Genomic DNA, 25,706 nt, shown 5'->3' with positions numbered 1-25,706 from the left:
TCTCCAAACATCCACCAGACCAAAGTCGTCTAGTAATGTCTACAGAGCTTTTGCCGCCGGGGCAGGTCTATCAAACTTCCAATCTGTCTACCCTAGGGTTCAATACACAGTTAAAATCCCCACCCCAGATCACCACACTCCCCCATACACATGCTAAGATTAGTACTCAGGGTTCTGAAGTATGTTGCCCTATTCTGATTGGGGGCGTAGGTGTTCACAATGCATATCTCCCTGTTCTCTACCAGGCCCCTTACCACAACCATTCTCCCATCTGCTTCCGCAGTTTCCTGCAACAGGTGAAACGGGACATGCGGCGCCATCCAAATCAGCACTCCTCTGGCATAGGCAGAATACGTTGAGCCCGCCACGACCCCCTTCCATTTCTTCACCAGCGTTCCCAGCCTTTCCCGTGCCAGGTGAGTTTCCTGCAGCAATGCAATATCTATCTTTTGTCTGCACAGGTATAACTTAACCTTATTTCTTTTTAGATTACTGTTGAGGCCCCTGACATTCCATGTAACTATTTTAAGGTCCCCCCCATGGCCATCAGTGCAGGCCAGTTCCCCTTTCCATTTCGTTCTATATAGGCTCGTGTCCCAGTTCATACTTCCCCTAACTACAAACACCCCAAACACCCCTCCCTCTCTCCCACCCGCCACCTTTCCCTTCCCCAACTTCACCCCCGCCAACAGTTGCCCAGCTCATCCCTGGATCTCAGGCACCCCTGCATCTAGCACTTTCTGGCGATAGCCTGTACTCGAAGCTCAGCAGGGTGAGGTAGCCCTAATGGCTAACCGACTACTACTACTATTATTTGGGGGGTAGGGAGCCTGTGTTCTGCCGCTCCTGTTTGCCATAATTAAACACATGCTATTGTCCAATTTGTCTACGTAATCAAAACTCTATATTCTAGTCCAATGCCACTCAATAGGATCAAGGGCATCCAAACCTAGCCTCTGCACCACCCATCATTTCTCATCTTTTAAAGTTCCTGTCGAGCCTCTGCTAGGGTACCTCACAGCGTGCCAACCAAGTCCACATAAATCGCCTCAGTCACTTATCTTATTCTCCTTGGGCCTGTGCAGCATCCTGTTCCGGGCAGCCCTGTAGATCCAGCCATGCGGCAGCCTCCTCCGGGGTGTCAAAGAAAAACATTCGACTCTTATGTAGCACTTTCAGTCTCGCAGGGTACAGGAGCATTTATTAGATGCCGGCCGCGTGCAGCCGTCTCTTCACGCTACATAGCTATATCTCTGCCTCTGGACCAGCATTGTATAATCCGGGTAAGGTGTGATTGTGGCAAAGGCTCTCTATCGTTCCCACTTTCCTGAAATACTCCAAGATCTTTTCACGGTCTTTATAATTCAGAATCTTGGCAATTATTGCGCGGCGAGGTGCTCCGGGCTTCGGTTTTCTCGTGAGGGCTCTGTGTGCACGGTCCACTGTAAATCCCTGTGAGAGTTTGTCAGCTCGTATTTCCTGCAGGATCATGTTCTCCACATAGTCTGTGTGGTCCTGGCCTCCTCCTTCCGGCAGACCGACCACTCGAATGTTGTTCCTTCTCGCTCTCCCTTCCGTCTCCTCCGCACGGTTCTCCAGGTTGGCCACTTGCTGTTTTAGTATGTGGACTTCCTTTGCATTGTCAGTGCTGGTGGTCGTGTTGGTTTTAACAGCACTTTCCAGGCTGCTTGTTCTGTCTGCCAACGCCCTGACATCTTGTCGTAGCAAGTTGACATCTATCCCCACCGCGTCGATCTTAGCCTCCAAGGAGGTCCTTAAGTCCGCCCTTGCTATACCCCAGGAGTCCTTTAGTTCCGTTATGGCAGCCAAGATCTGGTGGTTCTCAGTTCCAGTTGGGCTTCCCGTGGGCCCACTTGCGCCCACCAGCGCTGATGCAGCTGGAGACTGCTGTGTCTAGGAAAATGCCTCCATCGTGGGTTGTTTGCTCTTGCTCTTGATCACTCTCCCAGTCATCCTGTGACCCAGGCCAAGTGTCCCTTGTCACTACGTACTTGGCACACCCAGCCCGGCACTCTATTCAACCGTGTTATCTGCGGGTCACTCCTGGTTTTCGGTTAATATTTCGGGATACTCTCTTGAGGTCCTGCGCACTGAGTGATCCCCTCGAGTGGGTTCTGTCCTCCCACGTGTCAGGTAGTACGACTGCCTCTCGGCGCAGTTCCACCCCCCTTGCGCCCTCCAGTCTCCGCTCTTGGAGCGCAGCCCCTGTGTTTTTGTCCACTTTTCTGGCAGTGCCTGGGTGCACAACCCATCTTCTCCTGCCGATTATAGGTGCTCTCCCTGCCCTTTGTAATGCTATGGTTCCCAGGCCCCTTCTCAGTGCAGGGCAGGCATCCGGCGCACTTAGGTGCCACAGTATCTCAGCATCCCACAGGGACACAGCACCCAGCTATTCTTGGTTAATGCTGTATGCCCATTAACGCGTTAAGTTCCCCTGCACACCAATGGCGTTTGTTATGTCCTTTCCATGTGAGTAAGCAGCTTTTTTACTGCAGCCCGACTCGCTTTCCACTCCTGATCTCTGCTCTTTAATCACGTGGGCACGGTATCGCCTCCCAAGCTTCACATGCGGGGATGCGTCAATGTTTCTTCATCTGCTCCAGCCCGGCAGTGTCTTGTGGCTGGGAGCAGTGCGGTTGCGTTAATGCTACACAAAATCAATCCCTTTCCCATTCAGACTCCACGTCGCCGGCTGCTGTGTGCTCGCTGCAGAGGTGCTCGCTGCAGAGGCGCTCCCAGCGTTCAACGCCGGGCACTTTAAAACCTCGCAGAGCCCTGGACGGCTGTCTCGCTGCTACAATGTAGCCACCGGTGACACCTCGGTCCTGCAGATGCCTGCTGCTGCCGCTCACAGCCCCCTCGGCACGCGAACGCCGCGTGCATATGCTTATGTCCTAAAGGCGGCAGGCTCTGCAGTACGAACGTGTTTCATTCTGCAGCCGGTCGCACTCTTCGCAATCCCTGCCTCCAGTCTTCACCGGCCAACACTCTGGTCTGTGGGCTTGAATCCTTTGTTCGCCGCCATCTTGTGCCGCAGTCTTCTGGTGCGACCGCCTGCGAGTAAAGTGTCTTTTATGGCAATGAAGCCTCCGTTTCTGTTATAATGTGCAGGTATTATGGAAAACACGTTCCGACGTCCCTGCTTGAATTCTTAGGTGCCGTACGTGGTTTTAAGCATGTATATTGTCGGATCGATCCCGGATCCTTAGGAGCAGCACCGCGGGACACGTCCTACTGCATGGCTAGCTGGCCACGCCCCCAGGACTCCAAACTTGTTTCTTTTTAAGGCTTCAAAAAAATAAAAATATTAAGAACCACTGAGTGCTCGAATGAAAAGAACTAAAAAAAATGCCAAAAGCTTTAAGGGTTTCACATTAAACAGGCACAATCAATGACTAAATTGTATTTCTCTTCACTCATTTTCTTCATGTTTTTCTTCTACTTTTCTGAGGGCAATATAACATGCAAGATTAAAGGTTATTTTGCAAAGTTGATGGTTCAGGTTTATTCTTGCCCAATAATTACATGTTCTAGCCAATACGCTTGGTTAAACATCCTGAACATTTTGTATCACAGAAAATTACCAAGGCAAACACTTACATGACTATAGATGTTTCTTTGCAACTCTGGGCTAGCATTTCTCTCTAAATTCCAAACACGAATAGTGCTGTCAGAAGAGCAAGTCAAAAAGGATCCAGCAGGTAAGCAAACTTCATCATCTTGCAACTCAGGATACAACTTTTGTATTCGTTATTGGATGCAAAGAAAATTGGAAACCTGTTAATTAACTTAAAACAAATTGAACATTTTTTCTGCAACTGATTTTTGTATTAGTTTGCGGTCATATTGGCATTTTATCCACAAATGGATCAAGCAACTCTGTATAGTAGAACAGGAGGTTAGATATACATACACCATTTTGCAGAAAGCATTAAAAACATTGGCATCAATCACTATTAAATAATTTTAAGCAACAATAAAAATGGCTTGAATTATGTAATAGTCACATCAAAGCAGCATTATACTGGATTCATTTCATTTTCACCAAAATAAAAGAAACACATCAGAATTATCTCGTCTTCTTCCCTCCCCGGCAGATCTATTAATTGCCAGTTATCAGTTTGATATTTATAGACTCAGTAGTGAGATTAGTAGTATATGCATTGAGCTATTTTGTTTCTGATCCTAGGATGAGCAATATGTGGTAGTCTGGTTTCTGTTTGATTTATGTACAAAAAACAATCAAAATGTTTATTTAAAAAGGAATTATGTGAAACTATCCCAACATATAAAATTGTATGAAGACAAAATAACTGATTTTAGCAAACAATATTATATCTCGGTTTCAGCTATTCATATAAGATGCAGGTGTCAATGCCTTTTATAGGAACAACTGAAAATACTATGCAAAGATTTAACAGAGCAGATCTCTGCATAGTATTTTCAGTTAATCCAACACAAGGTATCACAAGCTTGCATCTTGGGTGATTTTAAAATTGGACTAACACGGCACTGAACTTTGTTCTCTGCAACTATTCATATAGAAAGGCTTTTTTTATTTGTTTAATCAAAAATAGATTTTTACAACGATGAAGATTCCACGTTCTTATAATTAGTCCTTGTCATTGTCTCTACTTATTTGTACTGCAGTTGATTAGTCGTTTTCCCATTCTTATATTAAGAAGCATCAACAGGGCTATTGAAAATTGGATTCATCGTTATGTAATGCATGATTTTGAACGTAGTCATTAACCAAGAGTTTCTGTCACCCGCTATCAATCTTGACCACCAAACTTCTTCTTCCATCAGGTGTTGGTTTGTAACAAAGTGTTGCATGTAGCACGATCTTATCTTGCCGATACCCGATCATGACATAAGCAAATGACGTACCGTCTCTTTCTCTTCCCTTAGTTTGCAGAACCGACAACTGTTTGTAAGGGAAAGGCCTTTAATGGCCCAGATCTCATTAGTCTCTAAGAGATTTAGTCGCGCTTTCAAAAGAAGGTTGCGTGCAGCACGACTTGGAAATCTCTTGATGAAGTTTTGCATTTCGTTAACTTTTCTTGTGTTGTCAGGGAGGTGAGATGTTAACTTGTTGGTTGCGGCTGCCTCTAAGGTTTTTAGCCAGTCAAGATCTTTGAGTTTCTTAAGGACTTTCACCAGATTTTTTATGAGTTCCTCCTCGTTACTCTCAATAGAGGATAATAAAGCCGTGTTATCATTGCCCCATTTAGTGAGCATTTTGCTTCCAGATGCTTGTAGCTCATTTATTAGGCTGTATATTAAAAGGAGGCTGTGGCATCCGACATTTCCTATACAGCATCAAGGAATTACAGTTTACTGTATTTTGCAGAGATGGTAAACTTAATTCACGTCTGATTGACGCGACGGGCGTAGAGTTTGGAAGACCCAAGACCGATCTCCAGAAGTAAGCCTCAATTTTAGACCGTAACGCCCCCGGTATATTGGGCATTGCATCAGCCCCATAGGTCACCATTGGGATGACCTTCCTTTTGTAGAAATTAATCACTGGGAGCGTAGAGAAGCAACCAAATTTCCAGTTGATTACTTTCCCTTGAACCGTTAGCTTTCCATTTTATCACGCAGAACTTGTTGCATTGTCGTATGTTGTTTTGAACCATCAAGTATGACTCCTAGATATTTGAAGTTTTTCACTTTTTCAATAATCTCCCCTTCCAGGCGCCAAGTCAATATTTCTAGCTTCTTAATAGAAGGTTCTATTGGAATGATTTTGATTTTGGCTTTATTGATTTCCAAATTATTTTCAAGCATATACTGTTATAAGCTGTTCAATTGTCGTTCTAGGCCGATTGGGGTGTAGTCCAGCAAGATTAGGTTGTCAGCGTACATTAAACAGCGGACTTTCATCTGACCTAGATTAGGCGGAAAGGATCTAACTGATGTTTCACTGTCCTTCAGGTCTCCTAAATAGGCCAGGAAGAGGACCAGATCTGGGGACAGCCCTGCTTAACTCCCCTAGCTGTTCGTATCTCGGTCGAGAGTGTGCCTTGTTGGTTTAGTCGGACTCTCATAGTCGTTGAAGTATATAGGGACTCAATAGGTTGTAATGCATCTTCCGGGCAGTTCCAGGCCCTAAGTTTAGACCATAATCTAAATGCATGTTTTAGAAAGGTTGTGAGCCAGGAGAATAGCTGCATTTCAAAACATTATAAGAATAATATACATGTTTTAGTTACTTCATTTTACATTTCAGTTCAAATTACTAGATTAAGTCATCTTGTAGTGTTGAGTAGAGAGGGCAGGATAGTGGGGAAATAGCCAAGAATTCCAAATGTTGTTGTTGGACCTCTCGACAAAGACAAAGATGCATCGTCTGTTTTGAAAACTCTCATTTAGCAATTAAAGGTGTGTGTGTGTAGGTGTGTGTGTGCGTGCGTGTGCTTGCGTGCGTGCACGTGCGTGTGTGTGAGATTTAACTGGTGCTACCAAATATTTTAAAGAATGTTATAGTTTTATAGCCAACTAGTGGCACCTGAAATAATATATGCTGATTGAGCACTGGCTCTCGGTCTAGATCCTTCACTTTCCATGTGGGCAAGAATCTTGCTGCCAGGTGAGCATATACAGTTGCAGACTGATGCATGATCAAAGGGGGAAAAAGAGGTGTTGGGAGAGGATGTTTTGTGTCAAACCCGACTATTAAAAATAAATATTTATATTGTACTAACATTGTAAACTGGTTATGTGAAAAGGTAACCAACTTAATTTCGAATGCTTACTTTCATTATACATGGTAGTCATAATAGGAACATTACTACTTGATTTAATAAGCAAAGCAAGTTATCAAAACCTAGAATAACCACATCAATTATTTTCTGATAGACGGTTATCATTCAATTATGGATAGTCTAGTTCTCTCCTAATATACTCTTTAGAACTTCCTCTTTCAGAAAGGGGACAGATAATACCAGCCAAGGCTTCAGTCTGGTTTGCATAAAGTCAGTGTTCTTGTGGAACACTGTATAATATTTGGTTTCATAAAAACCAATTAAATAGAGGCAAGTTTCGTCAAACTAATTTTGATAATTCGACATGTACATATAAAGGATGTGAAGGGGTGGGAGTGGGGCAGTTGGATGCATTGCATAGTGAGGGGTTGTGGTAGGTATCCCCGCATTATAACATTTTTAAAGAAGTACAAGTACAAAAATATAGGTTGACCAAAATTACCTCTGAAAAATCAAACGCACAACCTTTTGGACATAATTCGACCACAGATATATTTGACAAATATGGCTGAGTAAAAAGGGGTCATGCTTGAATCACTAGGTATATAATGCATAATGTATGGTGCTCAGTTAATCTTTCACAACACTCCACATTCAAATGTTAGGAACATTGAGCCATATTTATGGATTTGGGTGGGTAGACAGATTGGCTATGACATCAATAACTTTCTCTGCACAGTATTTTAGCCGGATCTCAGAGGCCTAAGTGAATTTTATATGGGACAGTTCAATACATCTATCTTAGTGAACTGCGCCAAAGTAAAGTAGGTGTATTCAGTTCTTTTATAAATGATAAAGATTTATATTTGTCAGGGAGCTTTGAGGATTTTAGTCAGCCCATCAGCTTGTCGTTGGAGCCTTAATTTCAGTCTTCTTGCTACAGCTAATGAATTTTAACTCGTAGACCTATCCTCAACCTCTACTGACAAGAGTAGGAAAAAGTCCCAAGTTGCTTAACACCAAACTTGTGGCATTAGAATGGAGCATAGACTCTCCAAGGCATATGCTTTGCCTCTTGGCTCTATCAGCAACTTTAACAGCTGACGGTGACACACCTAGCCACTTTACTTTCATAGCAGTTTGAAATGTACTTATGCACCCTGTTTCTTGCTGCTTACAAAGTTCTCAGAGGCACACTTAGCATCTTGGTTGTGTCTGTTTTCAAAACTAGCAAGATACAATTGTTCTTCTGGTGTTGGTGTCACCTGAAGCTCATCCGCGGCTTCTCTCACCCGCTATGATCTGCAACTTGAGCGTGTCCAGTCATCAGACTTCAGTATAGCTCCGTATGGCCACTGCCAATTGAGATAGTTTAGTCCTAAGCTTGTATGATGAATGGTAGGCAGAGCGACTTGGTGTTAGGATTATTCTGAGGGTCTTCAGCCCATTCATCCTTCCAAATATTCCCTGCTGCAGGACGGGTCTGTCCTCACCAAAGCTGGTAAGGAACTGCACTCTGCTTTCCATTGTGTGCTGGTCATATTTATATTTTAGTTTTAATTTAGTTGTACTTTTATTTTACTTGTAAATACTACAAGGGGTGCCTGGCCCTTTTTATATTTCTTTCCTTGTAGGACTTTACTGTCCCTGGAGGATCGCTGGATTCCATGGTCTTCAAACAGCCTACTAATTAGTTGAGCGCCTCTTCCTCATTTTCTGCTACTAGATGGCCGCTGCACAGCCTCTGGTCCTTCCTGGCTTCCACGTCTGTTGGGATGTCTGTGATGAATCCTGCAGCCTCATCTCCAATTCCCCGGTGGTGATCTCTTCACACATAGCCAGGGAAATGCAGTCGCTACCTGATCCGGACCCTGTGGGGTGGGGTCAGGATGGAGGATTGTGTAAGGGAGAAAACTGTCAGGTAGAGGTGAGAGCTCAGACAGTGGAGACACTGTATTGTAAAGAAGAACAAGTTACTTCTTACCTTGTAACGTTCTTTCGACGGGATGTTCCTCCGACGTATTCCTCATCTTAGATAGTACAGATGTCCTTAGATGTCCTTCGACAGCCGCCGTATCGACGCCATCCTGCCTATAAAGGCCGCGCGCAGCGTCCGTTGCTCAGTTCCGTTTTGTAGCCCACAGTATTACTGTCTGGACTAGACTAATCACCCTGAAGGAGCGTAAGCTGCAACAACAAGGGAAGTAGAACTGCGGGGATGGATGGGAGGGTGGATGAGGAATACGTCGGAGGAACATCCCGTCGAAAGAACGTTACAAGGTCAGAAGTAACTTGTTCTTCGAAGGGATTGTGTCCTCCGACGTATTCCTCATCTTAGATAGGCTCCCATAGCAGTATTCTATATTCGGAGGAGGGAGTACTGACTTCACGCTGTCTTCTATTGATGAATAGAATGCAGTACAGCCCTTCCAAACCTAGTCTCTTGACTAGAGGAGGAATCCAGATTGTAAAAACGTGTAAAGGTATGGACAGACGACCATGTAGCGGCCGCACATATGTCTTTAATCGGCACGCCTCTTTTGAGGGCCGATGAAGCTGCAATACCTCTGGTCGAATGAGCCCTAAGGTTTTGAGGGGGCTCTTTCCCTGCCAGTTTATAACATTCCAGAATGGCTAGAATGATCCATCTGGAAATGGTCTGCTTAGTTATTGGTAACCCCAGCTTGTGACCTGCGTAACCTACAAACAGCTGGTCTGCCTGTCTTATCCTGGCTAGTCTACTAATGTAAAAGCTTAAAACCCTCCTAGGGTCTAGTCTGTGTAACCTCTCTTCCTCTTTCCACGGGTGAGGGGGAGGATAGAAAGATGGTAGGGTAATCTTCTGAGAGATATGGAACTCAGAAACTACCTTTGGGAGGAAATTAGGCTTCACTTGCAGGACAACTTTGTCTTTGTGAAAGATTGTATGGGGGGGGTTTACAAGAAAGAGCTTGTAATTCGCTCACCCTTCTAGCAGATGTAAGTGCTATTAATAAAACAGTCTTAAGGGTAAGGAATCTTAACGAACAAGAATGGAGAGGTTCGAAAGGTGTACCCATCAGGAAAGTTAGTACTAAGTTTAAATCCCATAGGGTAACTTGGAATGGTCTTGGGGGATAAACATTGGTTAACCCCTTTAGAAACTGTATTACCAAGGGTAATTTGAAATAGGATGGTTCCTCCGCAGTACGCTTAAAGATAGATAGCGCTGCGAGATAGCCCTTAATGGTGCCAACTTGAAGGCCTGAATTTGCCAAATATAGTAGGAAGGACAAAACCATTGGTGTACCACATGAAAATGGGTCGATATTCTGTTCTCTACACCAGCTGCAAAATCTGTTCCAACGGCAGCGGTATAAAGACTTTGTTGCTGGCCTCCTTGCCGAAAGCAACACCTCCATATCATCATCAGGGAGGTCCCAATCCTTGTACCTCAGCCGTTCAGAAGCCAAGCGTGAAGGTTGAGGGCTTTGATGTCTGGATGGAGAACCTGACCTCCCTTCTGTGAGAGTAGGTTCTCTCTGAGAGGAAGTCGAATTGGAGGGCAGATGGACAAGTCTAGAAGGTCCGGGTACCACGTTCTCCTGGCCCAATCCGGGGCAATTAGGATCATGGTTCGCCGGAATCTTCTCAACCTCCTGATCATTTGAGGAATGACAGGGACCGGTGGGAACGCGTACAGAACCGGAAACTCCCAGTCCACTATGAACGCGTCTCCCAGAGCTCCTCTCGGAGGAAATTCCCTTGAGCAGAACAGGTCGCATTTCCTGTTTAGGCTGGTGGCGAACAGATCTACCTGAGGGGTTCCCCAAAGGGCGAAGATCTCTTGAAGGACTTCCTGAGCTAGCTCCCACTCGTGGGAGACTGTGTTCTGCCTGCTCAGAGCGTCCGCTGTCAAGTTCTTCTCTCCGGCTAGGTGAAGTGCCGATAAGAGAGATTCCTTCTTGGATTGCCCAAAACCAGAGCTGCATCGCCTCTCTGCACAGGGGTAGTGATCCTACGCCTCCTCTTTTGTTGAGGTAATGCATGGCCACCGTGTTGTCTGTCATTATCAGGACGTTCTTCCCTTGTACAGCTGGCAGGAAAGCCTTCAACGCAAGTCTGATGGCTCTCAGCTCTAACAGGTTGATGTGTAGTCTGGACTCCGATGGAGACCAACGACCGCTGATGGTCAAGTCGTTGGCGTAGGCTCCCCACCCTGTGAGTGAGGCATCCGTGACTACTGTTATCTCCGGCCAGGGTTGCCAAAACTGTTCTCCTTTCAGAATGTTCTCGTGACAGGCCCACCACTGATGGTCTCGAGCCACCCTGCCGGGAACCTGAAGAAGATCTGTCATTCTCCCTGAGAATTGTGACCACTGAGTCCTCAGTGCCCACTGGAGGGATCTCATTCTCAGGCGAGCCTCTGGCACAAGGAAAATGCAGGATGCCATGAGGCCTAGCAACCTCAAAAAGTCGAAGGCTGGGAGACGTTGGGCATGTTGGAACTTGGTAACCATCTGTAGAATATCTTGAGCCCTCACCTCTGGTGGCAAGGCTTTTCCCAGGGAAGTATCCAGGATCGCTCCTATGAACTGGAGTCTCTGCGATGGTATCATTTGAGACTTCTTTAAATTGAGGGAGAAGCCCAGTTTGTGAAGGGAGTAGCACACGTGATTTAGCTGAATCTGAGCTTGCTCCGGACCAAACAGCCCTGATCAGCCAATCGTCCAGGTAGTTGTAGACGTGAATCCCTTCCCTCCTTAGACTTGCAGCCACTACCGACATTAACTTGGTGAAGACCCTCGGGGCGGAGGTCAGCCCAAATGGCAGTACTCAAAATTGATAGTGAGAGTTGCCAATTGCGAACCTCAGGTATTTCCTGTGTTTGAGATGGATAGGCACATGGAAATAAGCGTCCTGAAGGTCCAGAGATACCAACCAGTCCTGAAACTGAAGGGCCTGGAGGATCTGAGAAAGAGTGACCATCTTGAATTTGTCTTTCCTGAGGAATTTGTTCAATTCTCGCAAGTCCAAGATGGGTCTCAGTCCTCCGTCTTTCTTCGGAATGAGAAAGTAAGGGGAGTACCAGCCCTTGTTCCTCTCCGCTACAGGTACCGGTTCTATGGCACTTTTCTCTAGCAGGTCCAAAATTTCCTGCAAGAGGAGCGGATCTGGAACTTTCTGAGAGCTGATCCCCGGTGGATGACTCTGAGGTATACGTAGGAAAGGCAGGCAGTAACCTTGGGCGACTGTTTCCAATGCCCAAGCATCTGACGTGATAGCCTGCCATACCGTCAGATGTTGAGTCAACCTGCCTCCTACAGGTGTCCTGTGAGGGGAGTCCTCAGAGTGGTTTTGGAGCGGCTAATGCAGATGCCGATGGTAAAGAGGCACCTGCTGTTGCTGCGGCTTTAGAATATCTACCCCGTCCACCTCGGGTAGTTCTTCTTTGACCCCTTTGAGCCGGTCGTCCTCTACCTCTTCCGAATGCGGAGTAGAAGCGAAAGGACTTGCCCCTCGCAGAGGTTCCTGTGGGACGAAAAGGAGTCTGACGGATTGCAGCTCCTAGGGATTTTGCTGCTACTTTTGAAGTTTGCAGTTTCTCTAAACTGTCATCCGCCTTTTTCCCGAACAAAGAAGAGCCATCAAATGGCATGTTCAAGAGCCTGGCTTGCACATCTGGGGCAAAACCCGACTTTCTCAACCAAGCGAACCTCCTGGTTGATGTACTTGCCGCCATTGCTCTGCTGATACTGTCAGCCGAATCAATGCCCGTCTGGAGGGATTCGCACATAGCGTCTTTACCGTCCTGTATAATATTCAGGAACGCATCCCTTTCTTCTCCCTCCGGGATGCAGTCAGCCGCTGTAGGAGCACACTCCCAAAGTGTATGGCTGAACCTAGCAAAGGTGCAAGTAGCATTAACAGACTTTAACGCCATGCTACATGCTGAAAAGACTTTCTTTGCCATAGCATCATATTTTTTATCGTCCCTGTCCTGTGGGACTGTAGGATAAGCCGTCTTGACATCGGTAGAGGATGCTGCTTGTACCACCAGACTTTCTGGGGATGGATGTTTAGACAAGAACTCTGGGTCTGTGGAAGATACCCTGTACTTTGCAGACAGTTTTTTATTTACTGCTGGTATTACATCTGGGGTTTCCCAGTTTGTCATGATCTTTCTCTGAAGAGCTTTATGAAAGGGTACCACTGGATCCTCTTGTGGGCCTTTGTCAAGAATATCCGTGAGGTCATCTTGCTGGAAAGATTGTGAAGGTGTAGACCACCCCATGAACTCTGTAATCCTGGCCATTAAGGCTCTGTAGGGGGTTTCAGCATGCTCCCCCGGGTCTGGCTTAGCAAAATCCACCTCAGGGGAAGTGTCTAACCCACTTGCCTCATGTAAAGAATCATGAAGATCCTTTAATCTGCGCTCTTCAGAGGAAAATTCCTCTCTAACTGGGGTTACAGGTCCCTGTAACTCAAATGAGTCTTGTTCAGACAAATCACCCTCTTCTAAAATTGAGGATATAGTTCTCAATTGTTCTGAACTCATAAAGGGAGTAAATCCCATTTCCAAGGCAGAGGGTGCCGAACTTGTCATTATTGGCCTCGAAAACGTCGATGTCGTCGACGTCGAAGGCTTCGAGCGTGGCGTCGAAAACAGAGGTGGAGACCTCGAGGACCTCGACAGAATTGGAATTCTACTCGACAATATCGACGCCATCGACGTCGAGGGCCTGGGGATCGTCACTGGATGTGTGGTCACCGTGACTTTTCTCGGTGTCGAGTCGACAGACCCGTGTGTCGAAGGTCCCTTCGACAACAGCGTCGAAGACGTCGACCTCGACGTCGACGGAACCTTCGTCGACAGCGTCGACGGAACCTTCGAGGAAGTTTTGGAGGTCATAGTCCTACTCGAGGGTTCGAGACGCGCTCGAGAGGTCTTTCGCCGGGTACTGCGACTCGCTGTGTTTTTGACCTTCGGGTCTTTCGACCAGAGCATCGCTCTCGGCAGTCTTCGAGGGGGTCGAGGCCGCTTTCTCGAAGACGCTCATCATATTTTTTCGGAATTCCTCCCATTCAGCCCGGGAACTATGTTTCGTGGGGCAAGGGATTCTTTTTGGCGAAACAGAGGAAGAGGAAGACGGAGAAGGGGATCTTCGACGTCTCCTCTTCGAGTGCTTCGATCTCGAGGAGTGATGAGACCCACTCCGAGACCTGGAGCGCGAATGGTGACGAGGAGACGAATGTCTCGACTTCGTCGACGAAGAAGAAGCTTTAAAAGTCTTACCTTTCTCCAGCTTCCCCCTACGCTCCTTCAGGGCCTTAGCTGTCATGGACATACAGTCCTCGCACTCCGAACAATGGTGTTCGGCTCCCAAGCACCACAGACAATTTCTGTGAGGATCGGTCAACGACATCTTTTTCCCACAATCTCGACATTTTTTGAAGCCGGATCGAGGAGTTGTCGGTTCCGACGAGGAAGCCATCGAGTACGGATCGAATAACTCGAGGTAAATAGGATTATCTGACTAAGAACTGAGCAACGGTATTCCGAGGCACCGAGTAGCGCGGAAAAACGGAACTGAGCAACGGACGCTGCGCGCGGCCTTTATAGGCAGGATGACGTCGAGCGTCGATACGGCGGCTGTCGAAGGACATCGACTCGAGGGGCGTCAACGCGCAGCGCCCTCTGGAGAAAAAAATTTCCGAGGCCAGCAGAGCTGGAAGGATATATCTAAGATGAGGAATACGTCGGAGGACACAATCCCTTCGAAACTTGTGTATAGGCGTGTTATAAATGCCATATTATATCATATTCTCAGAGTTTGTAATGGCCTATTGTCATTCTTCCCCCTCTAAGACTTATTTGACAACTGACGTTTATGGTGATTGTTATGTTGAAAAGTGTTCAGCAAAAGAACTTAAAACGCTGTATTGATCCTTTGCACTCCGAAAAAAACGGTCTCTGCACAATTACACAATTCCTGTACTGATCTCTCGAATTTGCTTCTCAAATTTGCCATTCCTGTTCCTATTATAAACATTGTCAGAGAATGTTCTCTATTACCTACACTTACTAAAATCCAACTACATGTTATGAAATGCTGTTTGAGAAACGCACACTCCATATCCAAAAAGCAGCTAATTATTGGAGACCTTATGTTGAATAAATCAACATTTTACGTATTAAGGAGACTTTGTACCATGCGGATAACCTCCATATTCCTAATGGCTTAGAGTACAAAAGAGCTTCTCTGACAGGCTGTGAAGTGGCTTTTATTTACTGTGAGAAACTGGAGGCGTTTCTCCCAGGCTATTCCCGGGGATACTTGGAAAACACAGGTGGGGAAAACACTGGCAAGACAGGGAATTCTTCTCTTTTCAGAGAAACAACATATCAATACTCCCTCGACCTTTGTGGAAACCAATAAGAAATGCATTCTATCGATTTCCATTACACAACAATAAAACCGGTTATTCCCTCGACAGACCGCCAAACTATTATTTTACGTATTTTTCTAATTCATTCCACAAACACTACAACTCCTCAGATTCTAACCCTTCCGAATTTACCAACCCTCCTAGGATGAGGAAAAATGAACCAAGAGACAGAAAAAATTCCTATATGAATTTGAGGGCTATAACTCCCTATGAGAGCCTGCCATGTTGTCCCAATTTTGAGGCCAGGCAAGATCAGGCAATCAACTAATTACAAACACCTGCAGCTTTTTAACATGCCCCAGGTGTATAAAGATGGGGGCTGCGAAGGAAGAGGGAGATGGTGTTGAACAAGCAACACAAGGAAGCAGCAGTTCCAAGATGGCAGTTTAATACAAGGAGAAAGACGGCAAGACTGGAGAGGGTTGCCAGGTGGGAAGTGCCCTTGACCTTTTCAGATAAAGACTATTACTTTCATGAGCTTTCAAGAATAAGAAACATAAGACACGGAATCAAAGCTTAAGAAACCTGCATTGTGTGTCGGAGGTACCCGGGGCTCTCTGGCGTTGATATCCAAGTTGGGAGTCAGAGGAGTCTGAGGAAGTCCGTGCAAGTCCTGCACTCTCCTCTACTCCTCTACAGAACCAGCGAAATTGGCTCAAAGATAATAACGAAAAACTGTCTGTTCATTTCCTCTGTGGTACTGTCTTTAGCTCCTACAACAAAGCAGCGCCAGTAAAGTCAGCACAGCCGGTGAGTTGGGGAGAATGATACCAGACCGGTCTGTGTTAAAGCCAAGGTTGCAAGTGGCAACATTGTATACCGATAACAGAAGAGAACAGTGTGTGAAGCGTATGTGACAAGCGACGCAAATATAATTAAACAGCAGATGAGTGACAGAACGTTTGAAGCCAAGACAGATACCGTAAACATCCAGCGCTACGTGGGTGCTCATTCGAAGGTCTCTGTTAGGTATCCAACTGAAAGGTGGCAAAGGTAAAAAGGAATTGTGAAATCGAAGTGGTCCTGCAACGGGTTAAGCCAAACCCTGTGCACACTCAAAAGTCTTCGATAATTGATGCTAACTGAAATTGGTCCGAGACCGGCTGAGGGATACGAATTGTGTAAGAGGGCGGATCTGAGACCGGCTGAGAGGGATCCGGGGTGAACCGTGAATCACCGGAGAAAGAATATTCTATGAACATTGTGAAAGGGGATCTGAGCCGAGAAGAGGGGGATCCAAAGTGACTATCATTTTTATTAAAGGGATCGGAGCCCGGCTGAGGGGAATCCAGGGTGAATAGTGAATCACCTGAATTAAGTATGTGTAAGAGGAAAATAACTGTTTGTTTTGTTGCATCAAGCCCTCTAAATCAAGAGGCTTTGATAGGTAAAGAGACTTGGGCACAGCGGACCCTGATGGTAGTGATTGAACTGTACCCTCGTGCCAAAGAAGCCTGAGATTTTGCTACGCTAGAGTGAACCGCCTTGTCGCGTGCTGAAAAAGTGGGAAAGGGAGGCCAACGGCCTGAACATCCTGACATATCTTTTGTGAACACTTTTCTTTTTCATAAACACTACCCCCACACTATTTATATTTAGAGTTAAAGATTGGCAATAGGTTTTTTAGGCCCTTTTTATTTTGACAAGACACCACTAGGGCTACGTTATTATTTGATGGTTGTAGCTTGCTCCCATCTATAGATTTAGGATTAGATAAGCGTTCATCATACCCTTGTTGAAGTTCAATAAACACCTTTGAACCGTGGTCACTTGTGTCCGTCTTACTGTTGATACCATGCCTTCCTTACATTACATAGATGAAGCAGACACTTTCCAAGTTGGCTTAAACACTAGATCCGCAATGTGAGGAGAGAAGGAGAGGGAGGAGTCAAAGATGACGCCAATGTTTTTAGTCTCACAAGAGGGTGGGGGAGGGGACCCATCGAGGGTGACCAGAAAGTAGGAGGGAAGGAGGGAGCAGGGGTCCCAACGAAAGAGTTCAGTCTTACTGACATTAAGGCAGAGATTAGCAGCGCACCATGCCTTAATAGCAGTCAGACCGTCAGGAATGAGAGAGGAGGAAGAGGAGGCAGTGGAGGGAAGCTTGACGGAGAGCTGCATGTCGTCCGTATAACACAAGAAGTGAGGAGAGAAGGTGGAGATCAAGTGGGCTAGAGGGGAAAGGTAGATGTTGAAGAGCCAAAGTGAGATGGAGCCCTGAGGGACGCCACAGGTGGTGTGTGTGGTGGAGTAGAAAAAAGGATCCCGTTGAACCTGGGATGGTCGGTCAGATAGGAAGGAGGTCCACCAGTCCAGTGCCAGGTCTCTGATGCCAAGGGTATCACAGAGACAATTAATAAAGGTGGCATGATCGACAATATCAAAGGCAGAGGAAAGATCAAGAAGAATGAGAAAGGAAGGAGAGTTGGAATCGAGATTAGAGAGCAAGTCTTCACAGGTGTTCAGGATAGCACTTTCCATGCCTCTGGCTGCTCTGAAGCCAGACTGGTGGTCATGGAGACAAGCAACAGATTTGGCGTGATGGATCAGTTGGGAGATGGCCAGCTTCTCCAAGAGCTTGCCCAGGAAGAGGGTAATGGAGATAGGGAAGTAGTTAACTGGGCAGGAAGGGTCGGCAGAAGACTTTTTAAGGAGAGGGTGCACAAGGAAGTGCTTGAGGGGTAATGGGAAGGAGCCAGTGGCAAAGGAATGATTGCAGAAATGATCTAAGGCTGGAGCAAGGGAGGCAATGTTGTCCTCGATAGTTCTGGAGGAGCAGGGAAGCACCTGTTTGGAAGAGACTTTCTTAGAGGACTTGTTCAGCGACCTCATACGATGCAATGGGCGAGAAGGAGAGGGGGGGCAAGAGAGGCCATAGAGTGGGTGAGGGAAGGGAGTGGAAGAGAGGGAGGACAGGATGTCTTGAGTTTTGGATGTGAAGTGGGAGGCCAGTGCAGTACAGAGGGCCTGGGAAGGCAGAGGAGGATTAGAGACTGCAGTGTGATTAGCGAGTTCCTTGCAGATTATGAACAGTTAAGCTGTGTTGTTGGTGGCACCAGAGATTAGGGCTTGGATATGGGCCCTCTTCTTAGAGGGGATGGAGCGTCTGCATTGCCTTTGGAGCAGGCCTCAGGCCAGTCTATCAGTGGATGTGCTTGATGCCCGCCACTTCCGTTCAGCAACTCTGCACTTCCGTTTCAGGGAGGCTATGTCGGAGTCATACCAGGTGTTGTGCATGGAGACAGGCTTAATGTGAATCCTCACGACTGTAGCAAGGATGTCCAGGTTGTTGGAGATAGAGAGGTGAAGGTTAGCAAGGGCTGTGTCCATATGATAGTCAGTGGCCTGAGTGGGAGGGGGGAATAAAGGTGGTTGCAAAAGCAGCAACTAACACTCGCTTCATCGGTCAAATGACAGAGAAGGAGACTGGCAATACAGACAGAGGCTTAGCTGAGGGACCCAAGAGATCCAGATGAGGACAGGAGAGCATGTTTAGACCAGGAGAGGGGTGTAGTGAGAGGGTTGGAGATGGGGATGTCGGCTGAGATGAGAGCAGCTGAGTGGGTTGCACCAGAGGGCAGAATGGTGAGGGAAAGAGTCACTGAGGCTGCAGAAGAATCCAGTGGACGCACCAGGAGAGTCAAGCTGAATATTGAAGTCTCAGAGAAGAAGAATTCTAGAGGTAGAGAGGAAGTGAGGTCAGACCCCTCCAAAAGGAAGAGGGAGACTGGACCAGGGAACCTGTAGAAGGATGGCGAGTCAGCGAGGGGATATGAGAGACACTAAGCCTGCAGAGGAGGCATTTGCAGAAGAGAAGGACTGAGTGGGTATGATAGTAGCAGGGACCCATTCAGGGAAGGTCAGGGCCACTCCAACTCCAGACCGGTTAGGCGTGGGCTTAGAGAGGATCTTGTAGCCCTCAGGGTGGAGTGTGTCAAAAGCAGTGACAGAGCTGGCAGTGAAACATGTCTCAGTGAGAGCGAGCACATCAAATTCTTCAAAAAGATGAGATGTCAGAGGAGGGTTTAACGGAAGAGCGAGAGTTGAGGGTAGATAAATGAAGCTGGTTTCCACCTTTGAAGGTCTTCCGAGGAGGGGGTACAGGGATGGGGGTACACCAGTCGGTGGTGGCAAAGAGGCAGCAGTAGGAGGAGTGGCAGGAGAACGGAGGAAGTTCATGAGACGGATGACGCCTATCAAGGAGGCGGCGGTTGGGATGAGAGCCCTGGGCCATGACATCGCCATAATGGTAGACATTAATGATGTATCAAGAGGATGTGAAGTGTGCCAAGAGCACCTCCCATCTGGTACGACCATTAATGGGCAAAGACGAGACGGGGGAGAGGACTAAGACCATATGGGGAGTCTATAGGTCAGGAGAGGGAGCGACCAAGAGGATGTTGTGACAGTCTGCCTGGAAGAAAGGTTGACGTAGGTGTCCATGATGGGCAGGCCTGGGTTGGAGACCAGGTGATCTTTTTTGAACTTCTTCCTTCTAGGCTTCGAAAGAGAGGTAGGATAGGTGATATAGCAGTTGGAGTAAATAGGGGAGATGGAGAGCACCATGGAGGGAGAGGGCAGAGAGATGGAGGGGGAGAGCGAGAGACAGAGAAACTGCACAATGAACTCACCAGGCGGTGTAGAAGCAAGACCGGCGCAGACTAACCAGGTGCAAGACGTCACGCAGGTCGCCGAAAGGGGTATTGCAGTGCTCCAACAGCAGAGGAGGAAGGAAGGCAACTCAGGTGGGATGAACCCTTCTCCAGAATACGAGGAAAGTGTAGGAGTACTTTGAAACAGGCAGCCTACCAGCAAGACGGGGCAGACAAATCAGGTGCACGAGAGAGGAAGTCCAGACCCGGGAAGAGTCATGATGCAGGCGGAGGGCGAGCTCTTACTCTTGGGAGGACACAGGCACTGTACATCACATTGAGATCTGTGCATTCTTACAAGAAGCGAAGCAAATTATTCCACAGAGAAGGCAAAAGATGAACGAAGACCACAATCAATGTGTTCAGGAAGGAGAGCTTGGCTTGCTGCTTGTCTGCTTTTGACATTCTGTCGCAGTGTGCGAGTGATCCTTTCAGGTGGCCCTAATACATTGACTAAGAGCACCGGTAGTGATACCCCAATCTTTGCTGCACAGAGACCCAGACCGATGTCCAACAGGAGAGATGCGCAATTCGACTTAATAGCCAACACTTATCACAGGGTGGTCAGGAGACCCTCAAACAAGGCTGTTTAGCCGCCCGCCAGGGGCAAAACAGGGATATAGACAAGTGGACATGGCAGGACTCGAACCTGAGTCTCGAGGGTCCACATAGCCACTAACCGCCATCTTGCAATTCATAGAAGACATGTGTGGGTTTCGGCAGCTGCATGGTCTGCCCATCTGGTGTACAGTCATGAAGGGTCCATCACTCACCCAGACCTATGACAAAAGCAACCTAATCACTCATTTACAAAGCATGCAGAATAAACCTGCAGGCTTTATCACCACATGCGATTACAGAGGCAAATGAGATAATGGACCTTTAATTCTCCTTTTGCCATGCACTCCAAAGTATGTTTGGATCTTTTTTATGTGTCAGTCAACTCAGTTAATAAGCCTTTAAACAGTGCTAAAAATGTCTAGCCCCAGGGCTCAAGCATCCATTTTCACTTCCTGGCAGCTGGCAACCTGACCAAACAACACTTTCTCTCTCACCCTCTAATGGGCGTCTTTATCTGTCAATATCTGTCAGGATGTTGACACACACACACACACATCGAGGGAGTCCTCGGTGGGGCAACGGTCATGGTGGCCATCTTGGTACTACACAGGAGCCGGAGAGCGCGAGCTGCAAACTTGCAGCAGTTTCAGGTATTTATGCTAGTCACCAGGGATTCAAACTTGTGTCATCTATTCAAGCGGTTCTGGCCCCTACCCCTCAAATGTCTGCGTTATCTCGGCAGGAGGAGAGGCATTCTATGCAGTTTTCTCTGTGTTATAGCTATTAGTAACACAGGCTAAGCCATTAGGTGCTAATAGCATTAAACACACAACCTGTTGTGTGCAGGTCAGAAGAGAGGGTTAGAAATGGAAGCCAGGCTCAAGCAGAGCCAGCCTTCCATTCCAGGAGGCAACACCAGCTGAAAATCTGGGTACAGTGGGGAACGGAGGCTGGTGAAGGTAAACTACAGTTTAGGGGCTCGGAGAGGCAACCAGGGGGGGAGGTGGCAGGGAAGGGCACTGGAAACATGACGAGCAGAATCAGACTCTGGGAGGAAGGTGCAAGCCCGAGTATCACACGTGAGATTATACCATGAGATTTTACCTGTGCTCCAGATTGACCGGCACGTTCTTCCATGGTGCTAATGGCTGGAAGACCGCTTGCTTCTTAGAACCAAACAAACACTGGAAGCTCTTGCCATATTAGGCTTCAAACAATTTAGAGTGTCATACTCCGCATGCAGACACCCTAGATGGGATATTTGCTTTAAATTCAATTGCCATCCATGAAGCAGACCATGTTTCGTGGTGTGGTCATAAAAGGAACCCCTTTTAACTAAGCACCTCAGCCCAGATTGCTACTTCTACCCCATCTGCTAATGGTCACAATCAAAAAATGATTGAACATAACTAACCTCTATGTAGGTCACTTTTTAACCCAGATTATTTTCCTAGAGCTCCCTCAAAAACCCTTGAAACTATCAGACTAACTCCGGCCTACAAGTCCTCAGCTTCCAATAAAACTAGATCCACTGAGAAAAATCTCACAATTACCAACAAAGGTTTCTGCAGAAAGATTATTCCTTAATCACTTTCAACACAAATTGTATTCTTCTAAATTACCCTTAAATTTCTTAAATCTTAAAATTAGGCATAATAAAATCATAAAATCCTTCCAAATCTAAGAATGCATTTTATGCAAATGGAAAAGAAACGACATGCATTACTCACCGTAATAGCATTTCTGATAATTGTATCTGCTTAGATTCACATGCTGTGCATATTGTCCGACATCTAGTGGTAATCGCGGAGTATTGCCTCTTTCTTTCGAAGATCGAAAGAGGACGTCGACATGGGCGTGGCTAACACTATCCCTAACGTGACATGTAGTGTACCCAAAATCGCTCACGTGTCGAGGTCCCCATGGTTGCGTTTTTCTGCCGTGAGGGAGCCTTATAGTCAGCGTGAGCGATTACAGAAGAGAGAAGGTGTAAGAGGTCTAGGCTCCTACTCCACGAGGGGAGGAAGGATGGGCGCACGTGAATCTAAGCAGATACAATCATCAGACATGCTATTACAGCGAGTAATGCATTTCTTCTGATGCTGGTGAATCTGCTTAGAATCACATGCTGTGCATAGATTAGCAAGCAGTACCCAGAGATGGTGGGATGTGTAAAGGAACAGTAGCAAAGATGTCTTGGCACTGCTGGTCACCCACCTAAGAATCAGACCTAGAGTGTGCATCTAGGCAGTAGTGTTGTGCAAAGGTGTGTACAGAACTCCAGGTTGCAGTTTTGCAAATGGAATCAAGAGGAACATTTGCAATTAATGCTATGGTAGCACCTGTGCCCCAAGTAGAGTGCGCTCTAGGCGTGAAGGGTAGATCTCTCTTGGCAACAGTGTAACAGTGTGATGCAGTTAACGATCCACTTAGAAATAGTCGATTTGGAGACACGGCCCCCTTCTCAACCAGCTGCCACTGAGACAAATAACTTGTTTGTTTTTCTTAGTGTCAGTCTTTTCTAAATTGTAGATAACTGCTCTCCTTACATCCAGTGTGTGGAGGCTTCTTTCCGCCGCGTTAGTGTGGTTCTGGAAAAAGGTGAGTAGTTCTATGGCCTGGTTTACATCGAACTTCGAGATGAATTTGAGCTCAAAGTAAGGGTGTGTGTGCAAAACCACCTTGTCTTTGTGAATCGTGACAAATGGTTCCTGAACTGAAAGGGCCTGCAGTTCACTAACTCTCCTTATAGAGGTGATCGCCACTAAGAAGGCGGTCTTGTAGGCGAGTGCTTTAAGGCTAGCCTTCTGCATTAGTTCAAAGGGAGGCCCCATTAGTCTGGTGAGAACAAAACTCAGGTCCCACCCGGGAGCTGGGTTGGAAATAGGGGGATGAAATCTCTTTACTCCTGTATAAAGGCTTTAATATCAGGAATTTTCCACCATGAAACCTTGCTCTAGGATGTGGTGTATGCCGAAAGCACGGCTAAGTAGACTTTAAGAGAATTGAAAACCAGTCCTGAATCTAACAGGAGAGTTACGTAAAGGACGATATCTTTAGGTGAGTATTCAATAGGAGTGATGCCCTTGCCATTACACCATATGACAAAGAGTAGCAATGCCTGGTGTTCGGTTTCCAGGCTTCTTTGAATATGTCCATGTATCTTTGAGGGAGCTGGAATTGGCCAAACTCTATGACCTCAGGAGCCAGGCTGCTAAATTGAGAGTTTGAGGGCATGGATGTAGTGTTTCCCGCTGGTCTTGAGACAGCAGGTTGTACAGGCGCAACAGCTTCCTGCGAGGAGAGACTGACATTGCCATGAGAAGGGAGAACCAATCCTTATTGGCTCTTGGTGCATCTTGTGCACTGTTCTGTTGAGCAGGGGAATTGGGGGGGGGGAGGGTAGCGTAGACATTTCCCGGACCATGTTATCCAAAGACCGTTCCCCTTGGAGTGATTCGGAAGGGGTACCTGGAGGCGGAATCTGGGCATTCGGAGCTCTCCAGAGTGGCAAATAAGTCCATCTCCGGGAAGTCAAATTCTGTGAAGACGTTGAGTACAATGTCCTCCTGGAGCCGCCACTCGTGCTCTACAGGTAGGGGGAAGTCTCTGCTGAATACATCCACCAGAAGATTGAGTTCCCTTGGAACAACGTGTGAAAGGAGGAGCATTTTGTGTTTGAGAGCCCACTTCCATATGTTCTGGGACAGTTTGGACAGCCCTAGAGAGAGTGCCCCCGTGTTTGCTTAGGTAAAGCATGGCCGTAGTACTATCCCTGAGGACTAGTACTGTTGTCCCCTGGAGGTATGTCTGGAAGGCCTTCAGGGCCTTTAACACTGCTAGCAGTTCCAACAGGTTGATGTGATCGGATAATACCGCTGGGGACTACACGCCGTGTGCCGTCTGTTGAAGGAGGTGAGCTCCCCACCCCGTCAGAAATAGGTCTGTGGTGACAGTGGCTGCTGCAAGCTCACTGTCTCTAGAGCTCTGGTTCTCTCTAGGCTGGACTATTGCAACAGTCTCTTTCTAAATCTGCCTGCAACTACTCTGTGCCCTCTTCAACTCATCCAGAACAGGACTGCAAGACTTGTCCTTGGCCTCAAGCCCAGGGATCATATCTCTCCAGCCCTGAAATCTCTTCATTGGCTCCCAGTGGCTGCAAGGATTAAGTACAAGACCTTTTCCATTGTCCACAAGGCCGTATGGGGCCTGGGTCCGAAATACCTTCAACTCTCCCTTTGGAAATATCTTCCTTCTCGAGCTCTTCGCTCCTCCACCTCCAACTCCCTCAGGGTCAGCCGCTTCTCCAAGCAACGAGTTGGATCTCTTTCATCGGCTGGGGCCTCCCTCTGGACCTGCCTCTCTGAAACTTGAGGATAACCATCTTCGATTCTGGAAGCACCTCAAGACCTTCCTCTTTGCTCCAGCCTTTGCTCTTCCTCTCCCCTGCTGATCTCTGTCTGCTTCAGCTTTGGGCACCTGGCTACCCTCAGATTTCAGGCCCAGATCCCTCCCCACCCAGCCACATACCCGCAATGCCTCCTGTCAACCCTTGCTCTTGGGTCTGTATCTGCAACCCTAATGTCCCCCTCCTGCACTTATTGACACCCGTTGTCTGCGCCTAATTCTCGCACCTGCTGGCCGCACAACCTGTTGTTTTGATCAAGGTTTCAGCACTTTCCCCCTTCCCTCTCCCCTATACTTGAGCATTCTCATGTACTTACGAGTTCTCAATGTCACTGTGCCAAGTAAGATGGTTATTTTTGTCCTCCCCTGCCTCGTCATGCTCTGAAACAATTGTGTATGAGCGCGATATAAATAAAATATATATATCATATACTGCGGGGGTTTGGTGAAGGTTTTCACCCGCAGAGGTTTTTCCCTTGACCACCACCGCAGACACTGAACGAGGGCTGCCGAGACAACCACTAGTTTGTCCCGCTGGCCTGACACCATTGGCTCGCGAGCCACTCCTGCATGGGGCGCATGCGCCGACGAGCGTGAGGGACTAGGTAGACGCAGAAAGCCATCACCCCCAACAGTCGCATGGCTTTGCGTACGTTCACCTGGCGACTGGTTAGATAGTGAGGGATCTGTAACAGCATGTTTTGAACCCTCTCGTTTGGGGGAAAAACGAGGCCGTCTTTGGTCTGAATTAGAGCCCCCAGAACCTGTTTGACTTGGTTAAGGTTTAGACTGGAATTTTTCTCGTTGATAGAGAAAACTAGGTTGAAGTGGAGATCTACCGTCTTCTGGGTATTTGTTTGGCATGTTATGTATGAATCCCCTGTAATGAGCCAGTCATCGAGGTAAGGGTAAACTGGGATGGACT

At 47.1% G+C, this 25,706-nt stretch overlaps 1 protein-coding gene across 1 annotated transcript in view; it reads right to left on the bottom strand.

Moving 5' to 3' along the window:
• Nucleotides 1-25,706, bottom strand: part of WDR62 (WD repeat domain 62) — a 2,486,568-nt gene that overhangs the window by 1,833,851 nt on the left and 627,011 nt on the right. The window contains exon 10 of the mRNA XM_069644563.1: nucleotides 3,622-3,759. Within this exon, the coding sequence (XP_069500664.1) occupies nucleotides 3,622-3,759 (138 nt within the window). The remainder of the gene's footprint in view (nucleotides 1-3,621; nucleotides 3,760-25,706) is intronic.

Source organism: Ambystoma mexicanum, chromosome 2p, assembly GCF_040938575.1.
Source record: "Ambystoma mexicanum isolate Mex_15411 chromosome 2p, UKY_AmexF1_1, whole genome shotgun sequence".
Classification (NCBI taxonomy): domain Eukaryota; kingdom Metazoa; phylum Chordata; class Amphibia; order Caudata; family Ambystomatidae; genus Ambystoma; species Ambystoma mexicanum.
Note: the sequence above shows the minus strand (reverse complement) of the source record. Positions and strands in the feature narration are given on the sequence as shown.